This window comes from Rhipicephalus sanguineus, chromosome 9 (assembly GCF_013339695.2).
Source record: "Rhipicephalus sanguineus isolate Rsan-2018 chromosome 9, BIME_Rsan_1.4, whole genome shotgun sequence".
Lineage (NCBI taxonomy): Eukaryota > Metazoa > Arthropoda > Arachnida > Ixodida > Ixodidae > Rhipicephalus > Rhipicephalus sanguineus.
Window position 1 is genome coordinate 79911830 of NC_051184.2, and position 24762 is coordinate 79936591.

Here is a 24762-nt window from a genome sequence, read left to right on the forward strand (position 1 = left end):
GAAGGCGAAAGCCATCTTCTTTTCCTTCTCAGTCGTTGTATTGATCCTGCCCCGCCACCCTTCGAAAGCTTTGTTCACCTAGCGCGGTTTTGCACTGCCTCCCTGATCGGACCAGCTTTCACCAAGCTACGATGTCATGTGATGACGGCATCGTGTGACATTACGTTACGCCAGAATTTGTGACTTCGTGATTACGTCACAATTTTTTTGATTTGTGACGTCATGATGACGCCACATGGTGCTTTTTTGCATCACTCGTGCTGTGCCCGACGCCGCCGGACGCCGATGTCGACGGTCAATTTTCGCGTTTGATGAGGCATTTAAGGATTATGCGTTAAAAAAAATTCGGGACTGGAAGCTTTCGCAACGTCCTACCGGTACAGCTGAAGGCAGGGCTTGCCCGTACTTTACCTTTGCACCAACTAGTTTCCATTGTGAAGCTTCTCCTAAAATTTTGGCTGTTACTGTAATACATTTTCATTCGATGTGTTCCGTAGATTTCCGACATCAACGTTTTTTTTAAAGCAAAGAAGAAGCTGCAGTCTGCCCTGTGTTAATTTTCTTTTCGCTCCAATAACGTACGTTTTTTTTTCCGTTGTGCTCTTATATGTCTGTACTACGCTTGTATAATTGTATTAATCTTATACAGGTATTGCCAAATATTTATAGTGTATGTAGGGCTGCGTGTTTTCGGATAAATCCGAAAAAATCCGATAAACACTCCCCGATAAAATTTTTGACTTTTCGAATTTATCCGATAAACGCCGATTTTAAAAGGCCATCTTCAACGTTCAAAGGACGTTTTCAAATCTGATAATCATCATTCGAAAGGAGCTCGCCTCCATCAGCGGCAGCAACCTCGCAAGATATGCTTGCGTCTATTACAAGGTTTAACGTTTTAACACGAAGGAGCGTAGGTGTTTTGTATTCAAGTATTTGTGCTTTTATGTATATGTGTTTGTGTGTTCAAACCTTCCAGACGAATAAAATACACCTGTGTTCGCATGTTTTCGTGTTCAGATATTATTTCATCTTAAGATTTCGGAGTATTAGGAATAATAATAATAACAGGTCTTTTATTTTTCATACAAAAATGATAGAGGCTAGGAGAAAAAGCTGAGAAGCAGCTTGTCTAGCTCCTCCCCCCCCCCCTCCCACCCAGAAGTACACTTTGGCGAGTTCACAGCATCAACAGCCTTATTAACAGGGTCAATGAATAGGAAGTGAGAAAAAATTAAAAGGATGGAGAAACAGGACTATCGGCAACAATGCAACGCATTTTCGTTGGAAATAAGGTTAATAAGAACACATTGCAACAACTTATAATGCAATGTTAAACACCGAATTTCGGAGAATTGGAGATTTACGTAAAATAAACCACGATAAACTCGTCCGATAAACTGCAATAAATTTCCTCCCGAAAGATAAACTCCGAAAAACACCCTCCGAATTTCAAGAAAACTAAACTCCGAAAAAACGGAGCCCTAAGTATATCTAATCTCGTATACGTATTACTCTTGCTCATGTAACAGCCTCTGTTTGAGTTATGCGTCTCTAGAAAGGGGTGTGGCGCTCAGTCAGGCATTCGTGCCTTGCTGTCACCCTCCTAGACAGGACAAATGATCATATTGTGATTTGTAATTGTCTGAAATAAATATAAATAATAAAAAAACGTTCTAACCATCTATCAATGGTCAAGTGCACGTGTTCCGTCGTAGGCTGGTGTCAAAGGTGGTCTGACCGCGTCGTGGCGCACGAAAGCATGCGTTGCAGTGGCCAGATCAGGGTGGACGAATATGGTCTTGTGTTCGGAAAGTCTGGGTGGAGTGCGCCGGAGGTCTTGAACGCAGTCGAGGAGGCATTAAGAAATTGTTGTGGCTGGTCTGGTAGCTTCGTTGACGCGAAGAAGTCTCCCGGAAACCGTAGAGAAGTGCCATGCACCAGCTCTGCTGTTGAGCAGTGCAGGTCTACCCGGATGACAGCTCGTAAACCTAAGAGCACGAGGGGCAAGGCATCAAGCCAGGTGGCTCTATTGAGGCGGGTAGTCAAGGCGATCTTCAGTTGTCGGTGAAGGCGTTCCACCATGCCGTTGGCGCAGGGATGATAAGCCGTGGTACGGCAATGCCTGGCTCCGAGGATGCCATTAAGGCAAGTAAACAGCGAGGACTCAAACTGATGTCCACTGTCTGTTGTCACGGTGTCAGGACAGCCAAAACGGGATACCCACGTAAAATGAAAGCGCGGGCAACTGTCTAGGCGGTGATATCTTGAATTGGAACAGCCTCTGGCTAGCGTGTGAAACGATCGACCATGGTCAGTACATAACGGTACCCCTGAGACTTTGGTAGAGGGCCCACAATGTCTAGATGAACATGGTCGAAACGACGGCCGGGTAGAAGGAAAGCTTGGGGAGGCGTCTTAGTGTGACGGGAGACCTTTGTCATCTGGCAGGGCACGCACATGCGCGTCCATGCGCGCACATCACCGTTGATTCCGGGCCACACATAGCGCGGGGTGAGAAGACGCTGAGTAGCCCGAATGCCGGGGTGACAGATGTCGTGTAAAGAGTGGAAAACTGTGCGTCGTAATGAAGCGGGAACTAAAGGCCGGGGAAGGTCAGCTGAGACATCGCACCACAAGGACTCAGATGATAATGGATGAGGCACCAGGCGTAGTCGGAGAGAACGGGCGTTCTCCCGAAAAGCGGCAAGCTCTCTATCATCCTGCTGTGCAGAGAGGAATGAGGCCCGGTCGATGGTTGGAGATGGAGAGTCAGCCGCGGCTATACGAGAAAGGGCATCTGCGGCGGTGTTGTCAGCTCTTTTCACGTGGCGGATGTCAGTCGTGAACTCCGATATGTAAGCCAGGTGGCGGAGTTCAAGGGACACGTACTTGGATGAGTTAGTGCGGAAAACATACGCTAGTGGCTTATGGTCAGATCAGCACGTGAAACGAGCATCCTTCCAGAAAATGCCGAAAGTGCTGTATCGCAGCGTAGATGACTAGTAATTCCCGGCCGAAGGCGCAGTAGCGGGTCTCAGCAGGAAGTAGCTTCCGAGAGTAAAACGACAAGGGTCTCCAATCGGAGACCCTTGTCGTTTTGCACTGTTGTAAGACGGCTCCGACGGCCACGCTGGATGCGTCCACCATCAACCGAGTAGGGGCGTTGCTGCGCGGACGAATAAGAAGCACGGCGTTAGCGACCGCTTGCTTGGCAGCAGTAAAGGCGGCCTGGGCCTCTGACGACCAAGGAATGGCGGAGGATGGGCCGGCGGTTTTCCGAAGGAGGTCGGTGAGCGGTCGTAGCAGTTCGGCACTGTGTGGTATCAAGCGCCTGAAAAAATTCACAAACCCCAGGAATTGGCGTAATTGGCGCAGTGTTGTAGGCTGAGGACAATCCTGGATTGCTTTAACGTGAGACCGAAGAGGGCGTATTCCTTTGGATGATATGTGATGGCCCAAGAACTCGAGCTCAGATGGTACACTTCGAGGCGTTCACAACGAGGCCGTACTGCTGTAGACGTTGGAACAGAGCGCGTAAGATGGTGCTCATGATCTTCAGGCGTGCGGCTGGTGATGAGGACATCGTCAAGGTACGCAAACACAGTAGGGAGGATCCGTGTGACCTCAGAAATGAAGCGCTGGAAAGTTTGAGCCGAATTGCGGAACCCAAAAGGCATCCGCACGTATTCAAACAACCCAAAGGGCGTCGTGATGGCGGTCTTAGGTATGTCGGCGGGCTCGACAGGAATCTGGTGGTAAGCCTTAACAAGGTCCACTTTGCTGAAAATTGTGCAGCCGTCGAGGCGCGATGTAAAATCCAGGATGTGAGGTAGGGGATAGCTGTCGTGGACAATCTTGGCGTTCAACGCTCGATAGTACCCACAAGGACGCCAGTCACCAGGATCACGCTTTGGCACCAAATGCAGCGGGGAAGCCCAAGCGTTTGACGACGGGCGTATAATGCCGAGCTGCAGCATGTGGTCAGACTCCCGTTTAGCAATAGCTAGGCGGTCTCCAAACAGGCGGCGTGGTCGAGCGGCTGCCGGTGGACCCCGGGTGACGATGTGGTGTGTCACCGTATGTTTAGGCGGCTGAGTGAGGTTGCACAGTTTTGTTAACTCTGGGAAACTCGCCAATATTTTTTCGAAATGTGAGGAAGGTATCAGCATGCGGATGGCCATTGGAGCGATGTCGGACAGGACTCCCGAGATGGAGAGACGAGTCTGACCTTCTATGAGGGGCACCGCCGCACGCTGACGTCCAAATTGAAGTATGAGAGGAAGTCCGAGCGGATGATCGGTTGAACCACGTCTGCGATGACGAAAACCCACTGGAAAATGCAGCGAAGGCCGAATTCGAGGGTGAGAGATCGGAGTCCATACGTCGCTATAGATATGGCGTTGGCAGCACGAAGCACTTGCCCCTGTGACTTCGAACGATCAGCCTTAGTCGGAGGCACAACGCTAATTTCCGCGCCCATATCTATAAGGAACCTGGCGCCCGATAGCTGGTTTGTGACCATGAAAAGGCGGCTGGAACGAGAAGTGAGATCACATGCCGCCGTCAGAGATCCCGGCAGGCGTTTCCCTGCCACGAACATGAAGGTGTACACTTCGTGGCTCGGTGTCGGAAACGCCGGTGGTAGCAGCAGACAGGTTGAGGGCTGGGACTCTGAGCATCTCGTGTGCGTGGAAGAGCTCGACGACCGGAACGAGGCGAACGAGTCTCCGGCAGGGGGCTTCGGAGTGCGGCAATGGAGGCGGCGAGTTCTTCGATGCGGACCTCAAGGCGCGAATCGCTGTGTCTGCTGGTGGTAAGACAGCGTTGACAGATGGGGAGGTCGCTTCATGAAACTAATCGGCGAGCTCCGCCAGGCGGTCGAGGTTGACGTCGTCGGCCGCCGCGAGGACGAGGCGGATTGGCTGAGAAAGGCGTTGGAGGAAGGGCTCACGAAGCAACGCTGAGTAGGCAGAGACGTCATGTTCCACAAGAAGCTGTCGCATTCGGCGCACTAGTTGGGAGGGGCGCCTATCGCCATGGTCCCCCTCTGCAAGGAGCTGCTGTAGGCGGACGCGTTCCGAAGGCATGAATCGCTCCAGCACCTTGGTTTTAAGGTGCTGATATGGCGTAGTGTCCGAGGGGTTGGAGAGGACGTCGGAGAGCTCGCTGGCAACATCAGGAGGAAGGACAGAGGCTACGTGGTTGTAGCGTGTCGTTTCCGAGGCAGTGCGGTACAGGGAGAATTGCGCCTCGACCTGGTGAAACCAAACTTGCGGGCCCTGTGGCCAGAAAGATGGGAAACGCAGTTGTACGGCCGAGACGTCCTGCAGACGTGAGGCTTGTTCAGTTGAGGGTGCATTCGAGTCAGTCATTGTCTTCGTCCTGGGTCACCACTTGTAGGCTTATGCCACAGGAGCGAAGGAAAGACACGCCTGAACGATAATCGATGTCAGCAAGAACGTGAGCCGTGGCTTCACGTGCCACAGCCTAGCGCCTTCTCTATTTTCTTCTCTCGCCATCGCGCGCTGTCCTGTTTGCGCGTCGCCCGAACGAGGGCACTACAAGATAAAGTACGAGTATGGTTTTTATCGAAAGAAAAAAAAGTGGGCAGCGGTGGAAGGCTTAAAGCGACCGAGTCTACGCCGAGTACCCTCATCGCAGATTGGGTTTCTGACCCGACCTGTGCACCCCTCAAAGCACACAGGCACACTAAGGAGCCCCGCCGCCCACCGACAGCAGGTTTTGACACCCACTGCCTCCCTGAGCCATTCCAGCCGAGTGTTTATGGCACAAGGCCATGGGTCAGGTGATGATCACTAGGTTAATTGCGGTATATGTGTTTGTAATAAAAAGAAAAGTATCCTTTGGCTATGATAATGACTGCGGACTACTCGATAATATACAGCGCTAAGAGATAAAGTACGAGTATGTTTTTTATCGAAAGAAAAAAAAAGCGGGCAGCGGTGGAAGGCTTAAAACCACCGAATCTACGCCGAGTACCCTCATCGCAGATTGGGTTTCTGACCCGACCTGTGCACCCCTCAAAGCACACAGGCACACTAAGGAGCCCCGCCGCCCACCGACAGCAGGTTTTGACACCCACTGCCTCCCTGAGCCATTCCAGCCGAGTGTTTATGGCACAAGGCCATGGGTCAGGTGATGATCACTAGGTTAATTGCGGTATATGTGTTTGTAATAAAAAGAAAAGTATCCTTTGGCTATGATAATGACTGCGGACTACTCGATAATATACAGCGCTGAGAGATAAAGTACGAGTATGTTTTTTATCGAAAGAAAAAAAAGCGGGCAGCGGTGGAAGGCTTAAAACCACCGAATCTACGCCGAGTACCCTCATCGCAGATTGGGTTTCTGACCCGACCTGTGCACCCCTCAAAGCACACAGGCACACTAAGGAGCCTCGCCGCCCACCGACAGCAGGTTTTGACACCCACTGCCTCCCTGAGCCATTCCAGCCGAGTGTTTATGGCACAAGGCCATGGGTCAGGTGATGATCACTAGGTTAATTGCGGTATATGTGTTTGTAATAAAAAGAAAAGTATCCTTTGGCTATGATAATGACTGCGGACTACTCGATAATATACAGCGCTAAGAGATAAAGTACGAGTATGTTTTTTATCGAAAGAAAAAAAAGCGGGCAGTGGTGGAAGGCTTAAAACCACCGAATCTACGCCGAGTACCCTCATCGCAGATTGGGTTTCTGACCCGACCTGTGCACCCCTCAAAGCACACAGGCACACTAAGGAGCCCCGCCGCCCACCGACAGCAGATTTTGACACCCACTGCCCCCTGAGCCATTCCAGCCGAGTGTTTATGGCACAAGGCCATGGGTCAGGTGATGATCACTAGGTTAATTGCGGTATATGTGTTTGTAATAAAAAGAAAAGTATCCTTTGGCTATGATAATGACTGCGGACTACTCGATAATATACAGCGCTGAGAGATAAAGTACGAGTATGTTTTTTATGGAAAGAAAAAAAAGCGGGCAGCGGTGGAAGGCTTAAAACCACCGAATCTACGCCGAGTACCCTCATCGCAGATTGGGTTTCTGACCCGACCTGTGCACCCCTCAAAGCACACAGGCACACTAAGGAGCCCCGCCGCCCACCGACAGCAGATTTTGACACCCACTGCCCCCTGAGCCATTCCAGCCGAGTGTTTATGGCACAAGGCCATGGGTCAGGTGATGATCACTAGGTTAATTGCGGTATATGTGTTTGTAATAAAAAGAAAAGTATCCTTTGGCTATGATAATGACTGCGGACTACTCGATAATATACAGCGCTAAGAGATAAAGTACGAGTATGTTTTTTATCGAAAGAAAAAAAAGCGGGCAGCGGTGGAAGGCTTAAAACCACCGAATCTACGCCGAGTACCCTCATCGCAGATTGGGTTTCTGACCCGACCTGTGCACCCCTCAAAGCACACAGGCACACTAAGGAGCCTCGCCGCCCACCGACAGCAGGTTTTGACACCCACTGCCTCGCTGAGGCATTCCAGCCGAGTGTTTATGACACAAGGCCATGGGTCAGGTGATGATCACTAGGTTAATTGCGGTATATGTGTTTGTAATAAAAAGAAAAGTATCCTTTGGCTATGATAATGACTGCGGACTACTCGATAATATACAGCGCTAAGAGATAAAGTACGAGTATGTTTTTTATCGAAAGAAAAAAAAGCGGGCAGCGGTGGAAGGCTTAAAACCACCGAATCTACGCCGAGTACCCTCATCGCAGATTGGGTTTCTGACCCGACCTGTGCACCCCTCAAAGCACACAGGCACACTAAGGAGCCTCGCCGCCCACCGACAGCAGGTTTTGACACCCACTGCCTCGCTGAGGCATTCCAGCCGAGTGTTTATGGCACAAGGCCATGGGTCAGGTGATGATCACTAGGTTAATTGCGATATATGTGTTTGTAATAAAAAGAAAAGTATCCTTTGGCTATGATAATGACTGCGGACTACTCGATAATATACAGCGCTGAGAGATAAAGTACGAGTATGTTTTTTATCGAAAGAGAAAAAAGTGGGCAGCGGTGGAAGGCTTAAAGCCACCGAATCTACGCCGAGTACCCTCATCGCAGATTGGGTTTCTGACCCGACCTGTGCACCCCTCAAAGCACACAGGCACACTAAGGAGCCCCGCCGCCCACCGACAGCAGGTTTTGACACCCACTGCCTCCCTGAGCCATTCCAGCCGAGTGTTTATGGCACAAGGCCATGGGTCAGGTGATGATCACTAGGTTAATTGCGATATATGTGTTTGTAATAAAAAGAAAAGTATCCTTTGGCTATGATAATAACTGCGGACTACTCGATAATATACAGCGCTGAGAGATAAAGTACGAGTATGTTTTTTATCGAAAGAGAAAAAAGTGGGCAGCGGTGGAAGGCTTAAAGCCACCGAATCTACGCCGAGTACCCTCATCGCAGATTGGGTTTCTGACCCGACCTGTGCACCCCTCAAAGCACACAGGCACACTAAGGAGCCCCGCCGCCCACCGACAGCAGGTTTTGACACCCACTGCCTCCCTGAGCCATTCCAGCCGAGTGTTTATGGCACAAGGCCATGGGTCAGGTGATGATCACTAGGTTAATTGCGATATATGTGTTTGTAATAAAAAGAAAAGTATCCTTTGGCTATGATAATGACTGCGGACTACTCGATAATATACAGCGCTAAGAGATAAAGTACGAGTATGTTTTTTATCGAAAGAAAAAAAAGTGGGCAGCGGTGGAAGGCTTAAAGCCACCGAATCTACGCCGAGTACCCTCATCGCAGATTGGGTTTCTGACCCGACCTGTGCACCCCTCAAAGCACACAGGCACACTAAGGAGCCCCGCCGCCCACCGACAGCAGATTTTGACACCCACTGCCTCCCTGAGCCATTCCAGCCGAGTGTTTATGGCACAAGGCCATGGGTCAGGTGATGATCACTAGGTTAATTGCGGTATATGTGTTTGTAATAAAAAGAAAAGTATCCTTTAGCTATGTTAATGACTGCGGACTACTCGATAATATACAGCGCTAAGAGATAAAGTATGAGTATTTGTTTTGTTAAAAATGACAAAGTGGCTGCTACGGAAGCAAAGAAAAAGTATGCTCATAGGCATATTTCGTAGAAAACTGTAACAAAAGCTTTGCAGCTATCTCATGGAGAAGGGGAAACCTAAGACGGCTCCGCCACAAATGCCAAATTCTTATGCGGTGAAGTATACCAAAAATCAGAAGGGGTCGCTTTCACGGGACGTAATGCGCCTCAAGAAAACGCATTTTTTTTCGAAGACGGGTTTCGCGGACTTTAAAAAATAACCTCGCTGACCCCCGTTTGACAACCACTGTTCTAGACTATTTTAGTAATGTGTTTAACGCTTTCTTTTTCGTTCAATTTTCCTTAAACAATGACTGGTGGAAGTATAGGTAGCGATCGCAGCGCCCTTCTGTGGTGTTCGCTCGCTACGTACTCGCACACTCCAGTCTGGGCCATGCGGTACAAGTGGGCATTATTGTGGCGTGTCTGGTAGTACGTCACGCCGCAGGAGAAGAAGGCCCTCAGCAGACGCAGCTTGGTGCAGGGCACTGAAACAAACGTAAGGCAGAAAGGCAATAGATGTGCGAACTTGAATACTGAGACATTCCACGATCGCTAATGAGAGGCATAACGCGAAAACAAGGTGCGAAGATATATTGTACAAGTTATACCTTTATTATAAGAAAATGTTTCCGCTTCTCGGGCCGTTATGGACGTTTATACGATTGAGTTTTATTTACCGATGCCTATTCATTTGCTGATAGCCTCATTGGCAAGAAGGTTTCATTAGACTACTTCACAGGGTGAAAGAGCCGTGGGCTTGGAGGCCACGGATAAAGTGATATATTGCGGGGACCAGTTATTACCATGCGGACCATACGTCAGGCCCGTAGGGCCCCCCTCCCCCCCGCCGCCCGAAATTTTGATGGAGGGGGTGTTTTACCGAGAATAAATAATAAAAATAGGTGTTTTTCTGAAATAGTCAAGGCCTTCGGCAATCGGCAAGTGCCCCCCCCCCCCCCCGTCCCCCCCGAAAAAAATTCCTGGCTACGGGCCTGCCATACGTTACGTGACCGAAACCGCTGACTGGAAACCGCCATGGAGAAGCACTTTCATGAATTGATGTGCGACAGTTAGCGCTCTGTGTGTCTATGTGTCGCTATATTTTTTGTCCTGTATGCTATGTGCACTGCAAGGAAACATACTGAACATGGGCTACCAACAAGGTCGCATCGCATCCCTCGCGACAATAAAGTTATGCATTTTTTTATTATAAAATGCCCGCTCTGCGAAAACAATTTATCGTGGGAAATGGAGAATATACCAAAGCTAAACGAAATAATAATGAATAAAGGAAGCTATTTTGAAAAAACGATAAACCAATAAGAATAGTTTCAGCCTGTGATTAGGAAGTTTTACTATCGAGTAACACAACTGAATCGTTCGAGAGAAGCGATAGTGTGGGACTAATAGTATCGCAGCTGTTGTTGACTTGTTAAGTAAGCCAACAACTAGATCGCCCTAGAACAACTAGACCTGCAAGCGCATTGATAGCATTGATGCTGAACAACCTGCAAATAGTTGATTTTTGGTTGTTGCTTACCCGGATGCTAAGCAGTTAATGTAGATTCTGAAAATGAAATTAAAATGTTCAGCCTTCTCTTTAGAGGTCGTATTCGAATGCTAGACAGCACTGGCTCACAGGCACAGGTCCTACAGTGCATAGGCAGATGAAAAGTCAAATTATTTTTAACAGATCGCTCGTGTTCCCGTGCTCGATCGTTGACGCAACGACCAGTTTGTCCGATATAAACCTTGCCACAAATGAGTGGGATTTCGTACACGACGCCAACTAATGGAACTAATGGAGGCTTATCACAATAAAAAGAAAGACCGTGAATGTATCAGTGACACTTCTGTTGTTCTGCGCAGTAAGGAAAGACTGTTCTTAGATACTTGGTTATGATGCGAATATGTTTTGGTATCCCGATCCTGATTAGCATTGTCGACTGTCATGTGCATTGCGCCTGCGCGCGCCACTCGGCTGTGTATATATGTAGGAAGACGTTTCTGAATAAAGCTTAGTTGCGAGTAGCGCCTGTCCTGTACATCAGTGTTCCTTCTCAGTCCTAGCTTGCCGATTTTCGCGCTAGCCAATTTTGAAGACTTGTCACTGCATCGCATAAAATAGATTCTGACATTGCGTGGGATCTGCCGAATTTTTTTATTGACATGCTTTACTTACTTTGTTAGAACTTGCACAGGCAGGAGAAAATGGGCTAATGCTGGCACAGGAAGCTTTAATTATGCCAGTGAATATACAATTTAAGATGGCCAAAAATAATTATCAGATGGTATAAAATGTCGTTTGCTACCACTAGACCTAGTGCGAAGCTGGGTAACGAATTTTTCCGTCGAAGGTTGTTTTCTGGACGAGTACTTGAGTTGCTTTTAGGTCACCGAAGTGGTGGTAAAACCCTTTGCTGATAAATAAAAAATGCGTACCATCTTTTCTCGGCAACCTTTATGGGCAGGCATGTGGAAGTTGACCTCTTTGTGGACAACCAGGAAATTACCCTTTTTTTTATTGGAGATCAAGTCTGTGCGAAAACATTCCCCGAGTGATTGTGTCGGGATTGCTTTGTATTCTCAGTAGCATTTTTGTTTTCTGAAAACCAGTCGCTACGCAATTCAAGACTCAACATATTCTGCACGTACAAATCCGTTTGAGGGCATTTTTAGCTGAATGTTTCACTCGTCACTGGTACATGATCCGAATGTTAAAAGCCTGAAATTAAAAAGAAGCGGACATAAACAGCCCCCTGTGAAATAGCTACCAGACAGGACGGCCAACAGTTTGTTGTCAGTGGACGGGGACCTAAGCCAAGATCTTGCATTTCTCGGGCCGGCGTCAGCGGGGGCTCTGCCCCCCATGAAGCCGTCCGGGAGGGGGGGGGGGGGGGCGAGCCCCCCAACCCCCCCGTACTCTCCGCCTATGCTGTATTGGACCTTTTTGCAAAGCAGTTTCGAGCGCCGGCATGGCTCAGAGGTTGAATACTGGGCCCCCACACAGAGGGCCCAGGTTCGAACCTCGTTCCATCCCGGAATTTTTTTCTTATTTCGTTTTTTTTCTTATTTCGAGCGATAGTGGTTACGGACACCGGCGGCGGCGGCGGCGGCGGACAACTACGGCGCCAAAAACGGCCGCTGAAATGATCTCATAACAGCTTTCGCTGTAAAAAGTCACAGTTTCGCCGCAAGGGCGAAGCAATGAATGCGATAGAAATTGAAACGAATGCTATGCAAAGTGAGGCTCGCCAATGGATACTCTCAGTTTGAAAAGCGCTCCTGTTGTAAAGGCGGCCGAAGCAGCGAAGGAAACTAGCGTGCTTCAAGTGTCGAGCTGTGACACTTGATAGTTCGCGCTCATCTTCTGTTTGTTCGTTTAGGGGCGTCCCTTGAGCTTGAGTGACTTTCGTACGTTCCGTAACATGAGCGCGGACATCACGGTGAAAGCTCGAAACATCCCTCTTCCCCTCACCACGAGAAAACCGCGCGAGCAGACAGCGGAAGGGCAAGGTTCTCCCTGCGCAGATATAAGAAGCGAGCGAGCTCGCCGACGACTTTTAAATCCGCCCGTCGCGCTCCTCGCGCCATCTCGCTGGTAACGAAGAAACGCTTATAAACGCCTACCATCTCTGGGTCCTGCCAGCGGTAAATGGTGTGTATATAACGCTCGCCGTTAGCTACCTGAAGCATCTGCGCTTTCTGGCGCAGTGGTTAGCGCTGAGGAACGAGAGGTCGCTGATTCGATTTTCTGAATTATTTTTCTTTGGGACTTTGATATATATATATATTATATATATATATATATATATATATATATATACATACACATATACGGTGCATGACGGCGGCGACGGCGACGGCAAAATCCAGCCGAGACTGTCCATATAATTGCTCACGCAATAAAAAAACCGTGCAACATTGCCTAGTGCGTTTACTCACGCCCGAGCAGCACGAGAAGTTTTTAGAGCACCTGAAGTGTCGTATTCTTTTAATAAATGTATTGCCACCACGACCGATACACGCCATGTTTGAAATACGAATCTCGCAGGCTGTGCTTTTGTTCGCGGCAAAGGAAAACACGTTACAAATGTCGCTTATGCGGCTCATCTTACGTCGAAGCCAGGCCAAGCTGCGTGAAAAGTCAACATGGCCGCTGTCTTCCGTAGTCGCTCGGCAGGCTCAGAGCGCACTTCGCGATGTATCATACGGGAATGGTCCCGCAGTTGCGACGTAACGGCGGGGTTCCCAATACATTGGATCCCATGCGAGCTATGCCGGGACCGGCGGGAAAAGACGTAACAGCCGGGAAAATGCCGCAGTGAAGAAAGTAACAGCATGGTTCTACAGTAGCTAGTAGCCTCGCCTATCGTGAAACACTGTATGGCGGAAATCATATCATTCAGGGTAAAAAAAAAGAGAAAGAGAAAACAAACGGTGTTATTGCCTCCGGATTCAGAGCTCACTGCCATGCTATTGCACATGACAAACTGATATAGTTTGTTCCGTTCGGCGAAACGTCATACGACAATTCTATGAAAAAATATTGCGTGTAAAGCAATTCGAACTTCGCATAGCCTGCCCAAAATTGGGGAAAATGATGTCACAGTTTGACCTCAAGGACGAAAAAATGAATGCGATGGCAAGAAATTGGATTTTCATACAATGTCAGACTAGCAGCCTTTTCCTTTAGCATCCGACCTGTCATAACTCAACAAAACAGTGGCCTAAAGAAATGCGGCCGCCGCCGCGAGCGCAACGACCTTCGCGCTGTCTATCGCTTCAACGCAAACTGGGCAGTGAGATCATAGCTCGTACAAAGACATGAACTATCTCCAGAATTCTGTCAAGATACAGCGCTCACGACCGCGTACTGCCGTTCAAAGTGCGCAGTTCCTGCCGCAGATACGCAGGCCCTCCCCCCTCCAACAGCCTTCCACCATGGGCATTTCGCGCGAAGAAAGACGGCCGGCGTGTTTTCCCAACGCTTAAGCCGCGATCTTCGGCGGCCATCGCACGCTTTCACTCGCACACAGAGCATAAGACGCGCGGGGTAATGTTATCACCTCCGCATTTATACGAAACATCACGGCGACGGCGAAACTCCGTCTGTTGTGTTCATATAATTGCTATCGCAATAAGAAGTGTTTAAGAGTGAAAGACTTCGATCTTTTTCAATGCAGAAGAAGAATTTCTAGTGACTGTTTGGACCGCATTACAGCGGCGTAAATCCAGAAAAATCACAAGGGGGGAAGTCACATATCTTGCAATGACGGCCATTTTGTTTTTATAAATACGTTACTTTTAATTATGTAGAAACTAAAATCATGCTTCCAAATTTTTTTTTAAAGAACGGGCATGTTGCGTCGGCGTAGTGTCAGGGAAAAGAGCTCTGAGCAGCCAGTTAAGCGCACGCTGCATGGCGAAGTTCGTTTCTAATAGCACTTTTTTTGTGATAACACGTAAAGGGTAGAGCATTTCTTTAACCTCAGCCACATTCCCCATCGTGTATACCTGTTAGAAATGGCCTCCCACAGTTTACCCCTGGATGCTTTCTTGTAAAGCATATATATGTTGACCGGTTACTTGTTTAAAATGACACACAGTCGAGCAATCGCAGTTATACTTCATTTTGAATGGCTTCCAACAAATAGCCGACACAGATAACGGTATATGATCGGGGATTCTTTATTTACTTTGTATTTGACAACGCAGCATAATCAACATTTGCCTCACGCCAGAGGTAACCCGTAGTCTTACCGAAAGTTCCTGCTGCTATGCAGTGCTTTTTGAAACGACAAGCAGTTCAATGGAAGGGAATCAGATTTCAGAGCTGATTTTGCGGACAGTGCGCTCTCCTTAACTCTCAAGAAATTCACATAGTAAGTTTTAAAGATGAATTTTAAAAGGGACACTTGCAAGGGTTGTCCCCCTCATCCTGAACACAAGGGGGGTCGAACCCCCCTGACACCCGTAATTTACGCCGCTGCCGCGCTATACAGTTTGTGATCTCTGCCATGTTTCGCTGCGTTCGTCTCTTACCGGTTACGTTTTGATTTTTGCACAGGTCTTCGTAGCCGTCCGTAAGCACCGTCGTGAAGTGAGCAAGATACGATGCCATGTCGCTGGCGGAACGACACGGTGCGAGCAGCTGGATGCACGATAGGAAATCCCTGTACAACCTGAAACGGCAGAGCGAGCGGAAGTCGTGGATAAAGTTTGAAAAGAAAGAAGGTCGCGAGTGAAGGTCATAATTAATAACCGGTCGGAAAAACCGGTAGGGTTTCCTACAATATTTACCAGATGGAACTGTGGCACTGCGATCGTTCAGCCACCATGGGAATGATGGGTAGTACATAGATTTGCCTATATAGTCTTCGTGCTTTGGGTTTCGAAGGCACTTGTGGCTTTCTTTATTGTCGTGTTTTGATTTGTGCTTCGGATTACAGATTGACTCATTGTTAACCTCGTCAGCTGATTTGAATTTATGAGCCTAAAAGCGTAAACTTGGTGAAGTGCGACTGCTGAACTTTTGCTGAACTTCGTCTTGAGACAAAGCGTCTGCAGGCGACACGGAGCCACGCATAGCCGAAGAAACATAGCTTAGGTAAATCCATGTACTATCAATCATTCCCATGCTGGCTGAAGTGTCATGCGTTGCAGCTCCCATAGACACTATACTGCTTGATTACCCTCTAGTGTAATATTATAAAACTCTACGGTACAAACTTTGCAGCATAGAGACGGCTCATGAAGACCTTGGTGGCACCTGCCATCACACCAATTCAAGGCGTACATTCCTATTATCCATCCATTCGTCCGTCAATCAGCGATAGCCCTGCAGGTCAGGGCATGTGCACGTTCTAGCAAATACGAGGATAAATTAGCGCTTTGTTATGAAATTTTATTTAATTAATCAGGGGCGCGTTGCCACAATTTTATTTCGGGGAGGGTTTCACCCGTCTATACGTGTGTTCGAGTGTGTGTATGTCTGCGTTGATATATGTACATATACATCAGAGCTGAACAATTTCAGCTGGGAACAAGTCCTCTGCATTATTCCTCCACCTCTATGCATCTGTAAGTCAATAAGCGCACCTACGTAGCATCAAACGTTGTTGATACCGCAGTTGATGATGATAAATTACGTTTGAGCACTTTGTAATGGGTGAGAATTGAAACCACCACTTGTTGCGCAATTCACATGGCGTGAGGCCTGGTGCAATTTAACGCTTCTGCCACGCATTCTTACATGCGTTAACGCGACTCTTCGCACTACACGATGCCTGTATAGCTTTTTTTTTTCGAAGCAGTTTCAAGCAGTAGCCTCGCTCTGCGGTTGAACACCTGACGACCACGCAGAATTCCCGTGTTCAATTACGGCGCAACCCCCCCCCCCCCCGCCCATTTTTTAAAATGTGAAGCAGCTTTTGCGCTGGGCTTTTTCCGTAGTTCCATGGGCGACTATCCGCTTTCTAAAACCTACCATAGCCATCTGTAGCTTAGTGAGCGCGCACTCGCCCCAAGGAGAAGTCTTCTTCGTCTTGTTCTTCGACCACCTTGATGATGATACGTGCAGAGCACTTTACGGGCTCGGGCTGCCGTATGCTGTCCTAGCTTGGCGTAACGCAGACAAAACCACGTGTGCTGGCACGAGCTAGCGCGTTCGGGCCTGCGTAAGGGGCTGGGTAAGACGCTGTGGCCTCTTCCCCTTACACTCTCTCAGCAATCGTGTGATGGCGTCGGCGAACGAGGTTCCGCAGACGTGCGATGAACCAACGCGTTGTATCCTAGTCAGAACGTGCTGGCACGAGCTAGCGCGTTCGGGCCTGTGTAAGGGGCTGGGTAAGACGCTGTGGCCTCTTCCCCTTACACTCTCTCAACAATCGTGTGATGGCGTCGGCGAACGAGGTTCTGCAGACGCGCGATGAAACAACGCGTTGTATCCTAGTCAGAACGTGCTGGCACGAGCTAGCGCGTTCGGGCCTGTGTAAGGGGCTGGGTAAGACGCTGTGGCCTCTCCCACTTACACTCTCTCAGCAATCACGGGATGGCGTCGGGGAAGGAGATTCCGCAGACGCGCGATGAACCCGTGTGGCGTGCTCCAAGAAGAGTTCGGGACGAGTAACAGCAACAGCAACTACAATGAATGCATGGTGTGTTCTCTACATGCTAGGACGCGTTAACATCGGGCAAGGTGCCCGTGATGAACGGAACTTTAAGTCGACCCATGCGCTCCTTCGCAGCCCCACATGGTTCCCTTTAGTGGGAGATGGTGATTTTTTTTAATCATTTGCGTCCATCACGATTTTGCGTTCAGCGACAACGACAATTTTGCGCTCACAATCAACTCCGCCTACGCCAACACCAGAATTGCTGCAGCGTGGGCTCCTTAGCTCTGTCTTTCTGTCGCAGGAAGAACTGTCATTCCTAGAGGAGCACGTGTAATCAGGCCAGGAAATTACGTTACACTTAATAATTCCTTCGATAATTTTTCCAGCAACATACATAGCATTCGTGTGCAATAAACTTTCACTTAGAAATCAGTGCTTGTTCGACTCGCTCGCTTTGGCTTGGTCCCCATCTGAAAAAGTCGCTTTTTTCCCTTTGACTATGGAGAAGCAACTAGCCCAAAGCTTGACATTACACATCTCTTTAACGCGTTAACACTATTTCGAAACCATAGCGATCTGCCCACCTGCAGTCTTCCTTGACTGGAGGGCGAGTTGGGTAGGTGCTCTTCAGGAAGATCGCGCCGCACGTGAAGTAAGTTCCGGCGTACTCGCGCACGTGACAAAACTGGCGCGAAGACCGGAACCGTATCCTTGCTGCGACGGGCACAGATGAAAGGACAGCACGTCGTGCACGCAATTAGGCGCAATACACGTGAGCCTCTGCACGCGTGTTTAAAGGAACACTAAAGTGAGGCAATGAATCGGTTTATATTAATAATTTGCACACTGAGAACTCGAATGTCGTTGATATAACCATCATAGCTATATCAACAGAGATGAAAATCAAGGTCAAAGTTTCATTTTTCAATCTCGCGCCGTAATCGCCGCACGTGACGTCACGGATTTCAAAGCGTATTTTTTGTATTTTGGGGACATTGACTCAGGGAAATTTTCCGAAATTTGATATGTTAAGTCTATGGCCCCCTTAGAGACAATATACTTCATTTTTACACTTTAGAAACTAGGTAGGACTTACTGGGTGCCGTCAAAATATGTGACGTCACGACGTTTGGTGCGGGAATTTCAAGGTGGCGTCGCCGCCCGCATATTCTTTTTGCTCGTTTTCTCGCTTACTTAGCGTCTTCTCGCGGCGAGCGTGGTGATTATAAAATTGTGAAAGAGTAGTTTAATAATATGACAAAAATCGTTTTTTTCTCTTAGTGTCCCTTTAAGTAACAAGGTTTGCGCATGCGTCGGTTAGGCAACGTAATTTATTTCAGCCTTAACAGAAGACGCTTTAGCTCTGGGACTGCTACTTCAATGGATAAGTAGATAGGAGCTTGGAAAATCATTTTCTTCAGCTACTACCGCACTCAGTTTGATAAGATTTGTGAATTAAAAAAAAAGTTAAGCTCCATTTGCTGTAACAAAGCTGGTATTGCAATAAAAAAAGAGTATTTAAGAAGACTGTGCATCAGTGTTGAAAAGCTATATCAGAGTTCTGCCGACTGCGCCCAGAACTACATATAACGCGGAAAATCACTCGGTCAATCAGTTTTTATTATTACAAGACATGTTAATTACAAGGCATGAAATATACAGGCAAGTGTCGTAAAGAACAAAATTGCAACGGGACCCCCGGTGTAGCTTACACATAAACAATACAAGGAATAACAGTAGTGTGAACAATGCCACTTATATATAACAGCAAACATAACAGGATAGAAACATTAAAAAAACATAAAATCGCATAAAACCGAGAAACGAACAGTTCGATAAATTAAAGTACGTGGAAATACAAATCGAGTACAACTAAACAAACACAAAAGTCAATGAAATCCAAAAGTAATATTCTTTCCGCGTAAACATGGAAAACGTTAAGTACTGTATGGGTTCCACGGAAATTGGGAATCGATGTGCGCGGAGCCTTCGCTTCCTGTCCACTTACGCCATCGAGGCCCAATCACGTGATGTCTCGCGCGAGAGAATCGGTAGGTGTTATACTGCCTTCCCGCCTTCCTTGTGCTTGTGGCATGCGACGAAAACACCGATACCGTGTGGAGCAATGCGTCTAGTTTCCTACTTCTGGCATCCCCCTGTGCACTGACACAAAAATTTTGCACCTTGTTTTTTTTTGTTGCAATAGATAGCTTATGATCCACTTATCACGGCTGCAAACCTCGTTTGCGCGAGTGCGCGACGGTTATTTGTTTAGAGACGTTTTTAGAGCGCCCAGTCGCATTTTCGGTTTCAAAGAGCACCGAGCTAGGCAGCTACTTCCGGTGGACGGGTAACCACAGCTGGCCACGTGAACACGCAAAATTGTGACGTAGGCGGCGCGCGAACGTGGGTGCGGTGGGCGCCGAACGAGGTCAAGTGGCGCCAGCTATGGAGGATTAGAAACAACTAACAAACGCGTAATCTATGTCCTCAGAGCATTCGGAAGCGCCCATCTCGACTCGCTAAGCTTACAGCATCGATTATTTGACTATGGCTCTCAAAAACGGCGCCGAATCGAGACGAATACATTGCTGTCGAAGCTTAAAGACATGAATCTAAAGCAAATGGAAGCATCAGTCCGGAACTTACACGTTACAGAGCGCACGGCGGCCACTTGATAGATTGGAAGTGGACGACAACCGCTTTTGGCAGTGCTGCCATGTTTTTCGGAGGCGCGAATGCCTCGCCGGCGAAGCTTGCCGTGCAAGTTGGACAGCTCTCGCGCGTGCGGCGACGGCCGACGTTCTGCGGCACCGCGCCGTTGCGGCAGGCTTGCCGCTAGCGTGAGCGCGGGCCATAACATCTGCCAACGGGCACGACGAGCGAACAGCGGAAGAGAACACAACTAGCACACGCAAAGCCGCAGGCACGGAGGAAGCAATGGCAGGTAGCACGGCACAAGCGCAAGGGCACAACCAGCCACCAGCCAACACAAACTCGTGACGTAGGTTTGTTTACACATCCGCCGCGTTGATGTCGGCGTCGCGAAGCGCTCGCATCTCGCTCAGTCTCGCGGCATGCACTTTAAAATTGATTTTAAATATGTTCTAGGCTATATTGGCCCTTGATATATCGTAGACGTTGTGTACGGCTCCACATACATCTATTTCACTCATAATGTCGCCTTCGAAATTTTGTGTCAGTGCTCCTTTAAAAGCAGACCACACAGCGGCGGCTCCTCATTTCCTGACGTCACGCAGTGCATCTCAATATGGCGGTATTTGTGGGGGGAAGAAGGTTAGAGGCAGCGCATTTTGAACTGACACGTGACTAATTCCAGAAATCCTAATCTCAATGAGAATGATAAACCGATTAGTGGAACGACCACGTCATATCCCTTTCCATACAGTGAACACAATCCTTGATCTGAGAAAAATACAGGTGAGCACGAAAAAGAAAAGGTATTTAAAACGGCAATGCAGGCCGATACCGGTTTTCCTCTTGCAGTTGTCCTTGGGACAGGGGACGCCTCCGGCAGACCATATTTCTTGGTTGATGTAGTCGAGGACCGCCTTGATTCCGATCTCGTCGTCGTCACAGTGAGACGCCTTCCTGATCGTAACAAGGCAAGCCTTATGCTCCTTCACGATGCTGCCCAAAGAGCCACGAGAAAAAAAAACACAAAAAAAACTCATGAGCCATTTTACTCTGATAGTGGATAAGCAGAGAAGCTACGTACCGCACCGAATAATTTTTTTTTCATTTATTCGTGTATTTATAAATTTTTATTGGTTTATTTACACATTTATTTATTTATTTATTTACTTTTTTCTGTTTATTTTTAGTGGACCACACTGTAAGAAAAAAGAAAAGTCTTTTGACTCCTTTCGGAAGAGTCCTGACTTGTCACGCATATGACTCTCTTTAAATAGGCACGTGAACGTCACGGTTTTGTACCACTTCGTTCTCCTGCCGTGTTTGGCTCAACGAGGCACTTGAGGCTTTCGCCTTAAGATGAGCAAGAACCTTCGACGATGACCACCAATTGACTTATATAAGCGCACCTACGGTTGCTCACAATCTAAGAATAAATATAAGCTGCACCCACAAAAACCACGGTGCGCTTGTCTGTCATCTCTGCAAGAGGAGAGCGGTACCACCTGATTCCCGTTCGAAGCGCAGGTATTTTCTCTTGTGAGCACATTATTCACAGCCTCCGTCCTTCATCTTATTCACCTGTATGTAATCACCATCACTATGAGCGTCTTCTTCGTTCGAAGAATTGGTCAGGCGGCCCTGCCGAATAAAAGGCGTCGAACCCACGACATTGCTGCCGTCTTGCTAATGTAAATGCTAAGGCACATTGGAAAGCAGAATTTTGTCTTCTCTGGCTTAAATGTAGGGGTGTGCGAACACTGAAATTTTCGAATACGAATCGAACACGAATAAGTGAGAAAACCGTTGGAATATCGCAATATGTGCGCATCAATACGTGCGGCACATACCCGCACACCATAGGACGCGCTATGCAGGCATGTGCCGCACCCCTTTCCAACAGTCACGTGCGGCACATACCCACATAGCGTGGACTATAATGTGCGGGTATGTGCCGCACGTGACTGGTGGAAAGGGGTTTTGTGGCGTAGGCGACAGGGAAGTCACGTTATTCATGTCATGACCTACGCAGCGTGTTCATCATACATTCACGTCGTCCTATGCCAATTTTGCTATTACCAAGCTGAGGAGACGACCACGAGAGCGCCTAACGTAGGCGGATAGATAGATAGATAGATAGATAGATAGATAGATAGATAGATAGATAGATAGATAGATAGATAGATAGATAGATAGATAGATAGATAGATAGATAGATAGATAGATAGATAGATAGAAACGGTCAAAGTAACTTTGTTGGTCTTAATGTAAAAAATAGGGCGCACCAACAGAGACAAAGAAAACACAAACGACGACAAAGGCGCTTCCTTTCTTCCTTTGTGATTGTTCGTTAGTTCGCCCGATTTTTCGCATTAAGATGAACAAATGCCAATCAGCCCAAATGGCTGTTTTGCTACACTTTGGTTCGCTAAGAAATGAGTCGCATTTAAAATGGTTTAGGTAACATTTCTGACGTTTATCTTATTCTATCTGTTTATATAATGCGAAAGTAGAACATATGCTGCATCAGAGAGCTGCGAAAGAAACCTTCGGGTAGCAAACTCCGGAACCGGTTGACCTATTGGGAAAACGGGGCCAAGCGAAACATGGCGTGTGCGTTCCTGACGTGCAACTTTTCTTCCTCGCTTTCTTTTTCTTTCTTTGTGTCGCATTGCGCTATGCTCCTTCATAATTGTTTCCTTCCTCCATGCCGGGAGGAAGAATTGTTTCCTTCCTCCATGCCATGCATCCATATCCAGGCAACAATTAAATGTGGCAAAATGAAACGGTAAGTCTCCTTGATAAAACATCAGATTGCCATATCAGAAACTGCTGATCGCTGACAAGGCCACGATAGAGAGAGCATCAGTTATTCAAAAAAGTAACAGTTTCACCGCAAGGGCCAAGAAATGAGTGCGATAGCAACAAATTGTTGTGTTATACGAAGTGAGGCTGGCAGCTAACTGTTTTGTATCCGATCTCGCGTTACTACAGAACGCTGGTGTAAGAGAATACGGCCGCTCCAGGCAGACATGCTCTCCGCATAGTCACTTCGCGTTGAGAGTGCAGCACGTAGAATGGTTTCCGAGTTTCCCGCTGTGATGTCTGTCGAGATAGCACGCGCCAGCGATGGCGACCGCGCCCTTAGATTCAAAGTTCAAAGTGGCTACTGCTGCTACTATCTATAAAACCACCACGATAGAGCGACGGAAATGGGCAGGCTCGTTTGATCTCTGCTTCGGCCGCGTTCGTCGCCCCCGCTCGCGCGCTTTTACCCGCAGTAGAACATACGATGCGCGGGGGATCTTATCAATTTGGACTTTATATGGGAGGGACATGACGGCGACGGCAATGGCGACGGCAAAACCCCGTCGAGCCTGTCCATATAATTGCTATCGCAGTAAAATGGCGCATACGAATACGCATGTGACCGGCGCCCCTTCGAGGGCCGCACTTCGGTACGTTCGTTGGCGTCGGGTTTTCTTTTTCGCGTACGGAGCCGAAATCTGTGAGGTATAAAAGCTTCGCCTAATAAACCGCTCCGATCGCATGAGTGCGCGGGAGATAAGGCTGAAAAGGAGCACGCGGGCAAAGCGCGTGTCATGCGTATTTCTCAGTGAGCACTCGCCAATGGCCGGGAACGCAGCAAAACTGCTCACTACCAGGTACTACTACCGCCACCTACAAGTACTGCTACTATCACTACCATCTACTGCTGCTACTACCTATAAAACCACCACTACCTACAAGTACTGCTACTACTACTGCCAACTACAAGTACTACTACCTACAAGTACTAAGTAGTACAATAGTAGCTGTACTACTACTATACTGCTGCCGCTATTACTGCAACAAGTTCCCCATTAATTACGCGAACGACCAACGCGCCCGCGCCTGCATCTCACCTGCACACGTCGCACTGGTAATTCAAGCCGGCTCCGGCGCTGACGTTTTCCATATTGAAGGCGAACTTGAGGCCGCAGTCGAAGTACCTGCTCAGGTAAACATCTTCGTCGCAGACTGGAACTGTCGTTTGTGTTGGTGTTAGAGTTGTGCGACTTCTCGTGGTTGGCGTTTGTGTTCGCGTTGGTCGCGTTGACTGCCCCGGTGGCGTCTTATCCGTTGGCAGCTGCGTATACAGGGGCGGATATATATGCCAGTCTAAAGAAAGAAAAGCTAACAAGGATTTCATATGCGTTCGCCCAAGAAGGCTCGAAGGTGAAAGCCATGCTCTTCTTTTTAAATGCGAAGCATTTCCCAATTGACTTTAGGCAAGAAACGCGACTTGCAAAGTTCGGGAGCGTCTTCAGAAACCCCAATTGCATTATTTGCTATAAAGAAAGTCTCACGCATACCATTTCTTCCAAGCTGCAAAGAAAGCCCGCGAAACACAAAAAGAACCACGTGACTAGCGCAGTCACGCGCCGCGAGAATGCGGCCGGGACTCGCCGGCTCCGTTGCAGCGGTAGGCCGATAAGTGGGCGGTGGTTTCTTGGCCCATTGCCAGCCAGTTGGCGCGCGTGATGGTGCAAGTTGTAGCGAGCGCGGGCCAAGAAACCACCTTTACCTTATCGGCCCACCGCTGCAACGGGCACGACGAGTCGCGGCCGCAGCTGATTTCTTTCGCTAAAACCACAGCTGAGGGCAGCATTCTCGCGGCGCGCGAATGCGCCAGTGACGTGGTTATTTTTGTATTTCGCGGGCTGTCTTTGGAGCTTGAAAAAAATGGTATACGTGAGACTTTCCTTACCGCAAAAAAATTCGGCAGATCCCACGCACTGTGGGAATCGATGTAATGCGAAGCAGCCAGCAAAGAGCTGCATACATCGCCTTGTTTGTCTTTGACCCAAATGAAATCATTAATGCCATGGCA

General features: G+C 48.2%; 1 protein-coding gene across 1 annotated transcript in view; it reads right to left on the minus strand.

Annotated features, from left to right (window-relative positions):
* The window catches only part of LOC119405664 (uncharacterized), a 51039-nt gene extending 27058 nt beyond the window's left edge, over positions 1 to 23981 (minus strand). Inside the window, exons 1-5 of the mRNA XM_037672505.2 lie at positions 23795 to 23981; positions 20725 to 20885; positions 17819 to 17948; positions 15163 to 15302; positions 9488 to 9602 (exon numbers count right to left, since the gene is read on the minus strand). Of these exons, the coding sequence (XP_037528433.2) occupies positions 9488 to 9602; positions 15163 to 15302; positions 17819 to 17948; positions 20725 to 20885; positions 23795 to 23847 (599 nt within the window). The 5' untranslated portion in view covers positions 23848 to 23981. The remainder of the gene's footprint in view (positions 1 to 9487; positions 9603 to 15162; positions 15303 to 17818; positions 17949 to 20724; positions 20886 to 23794) is intronic.
* Positions 23982 to 24762: the final 781 nt, after the last annotated feature.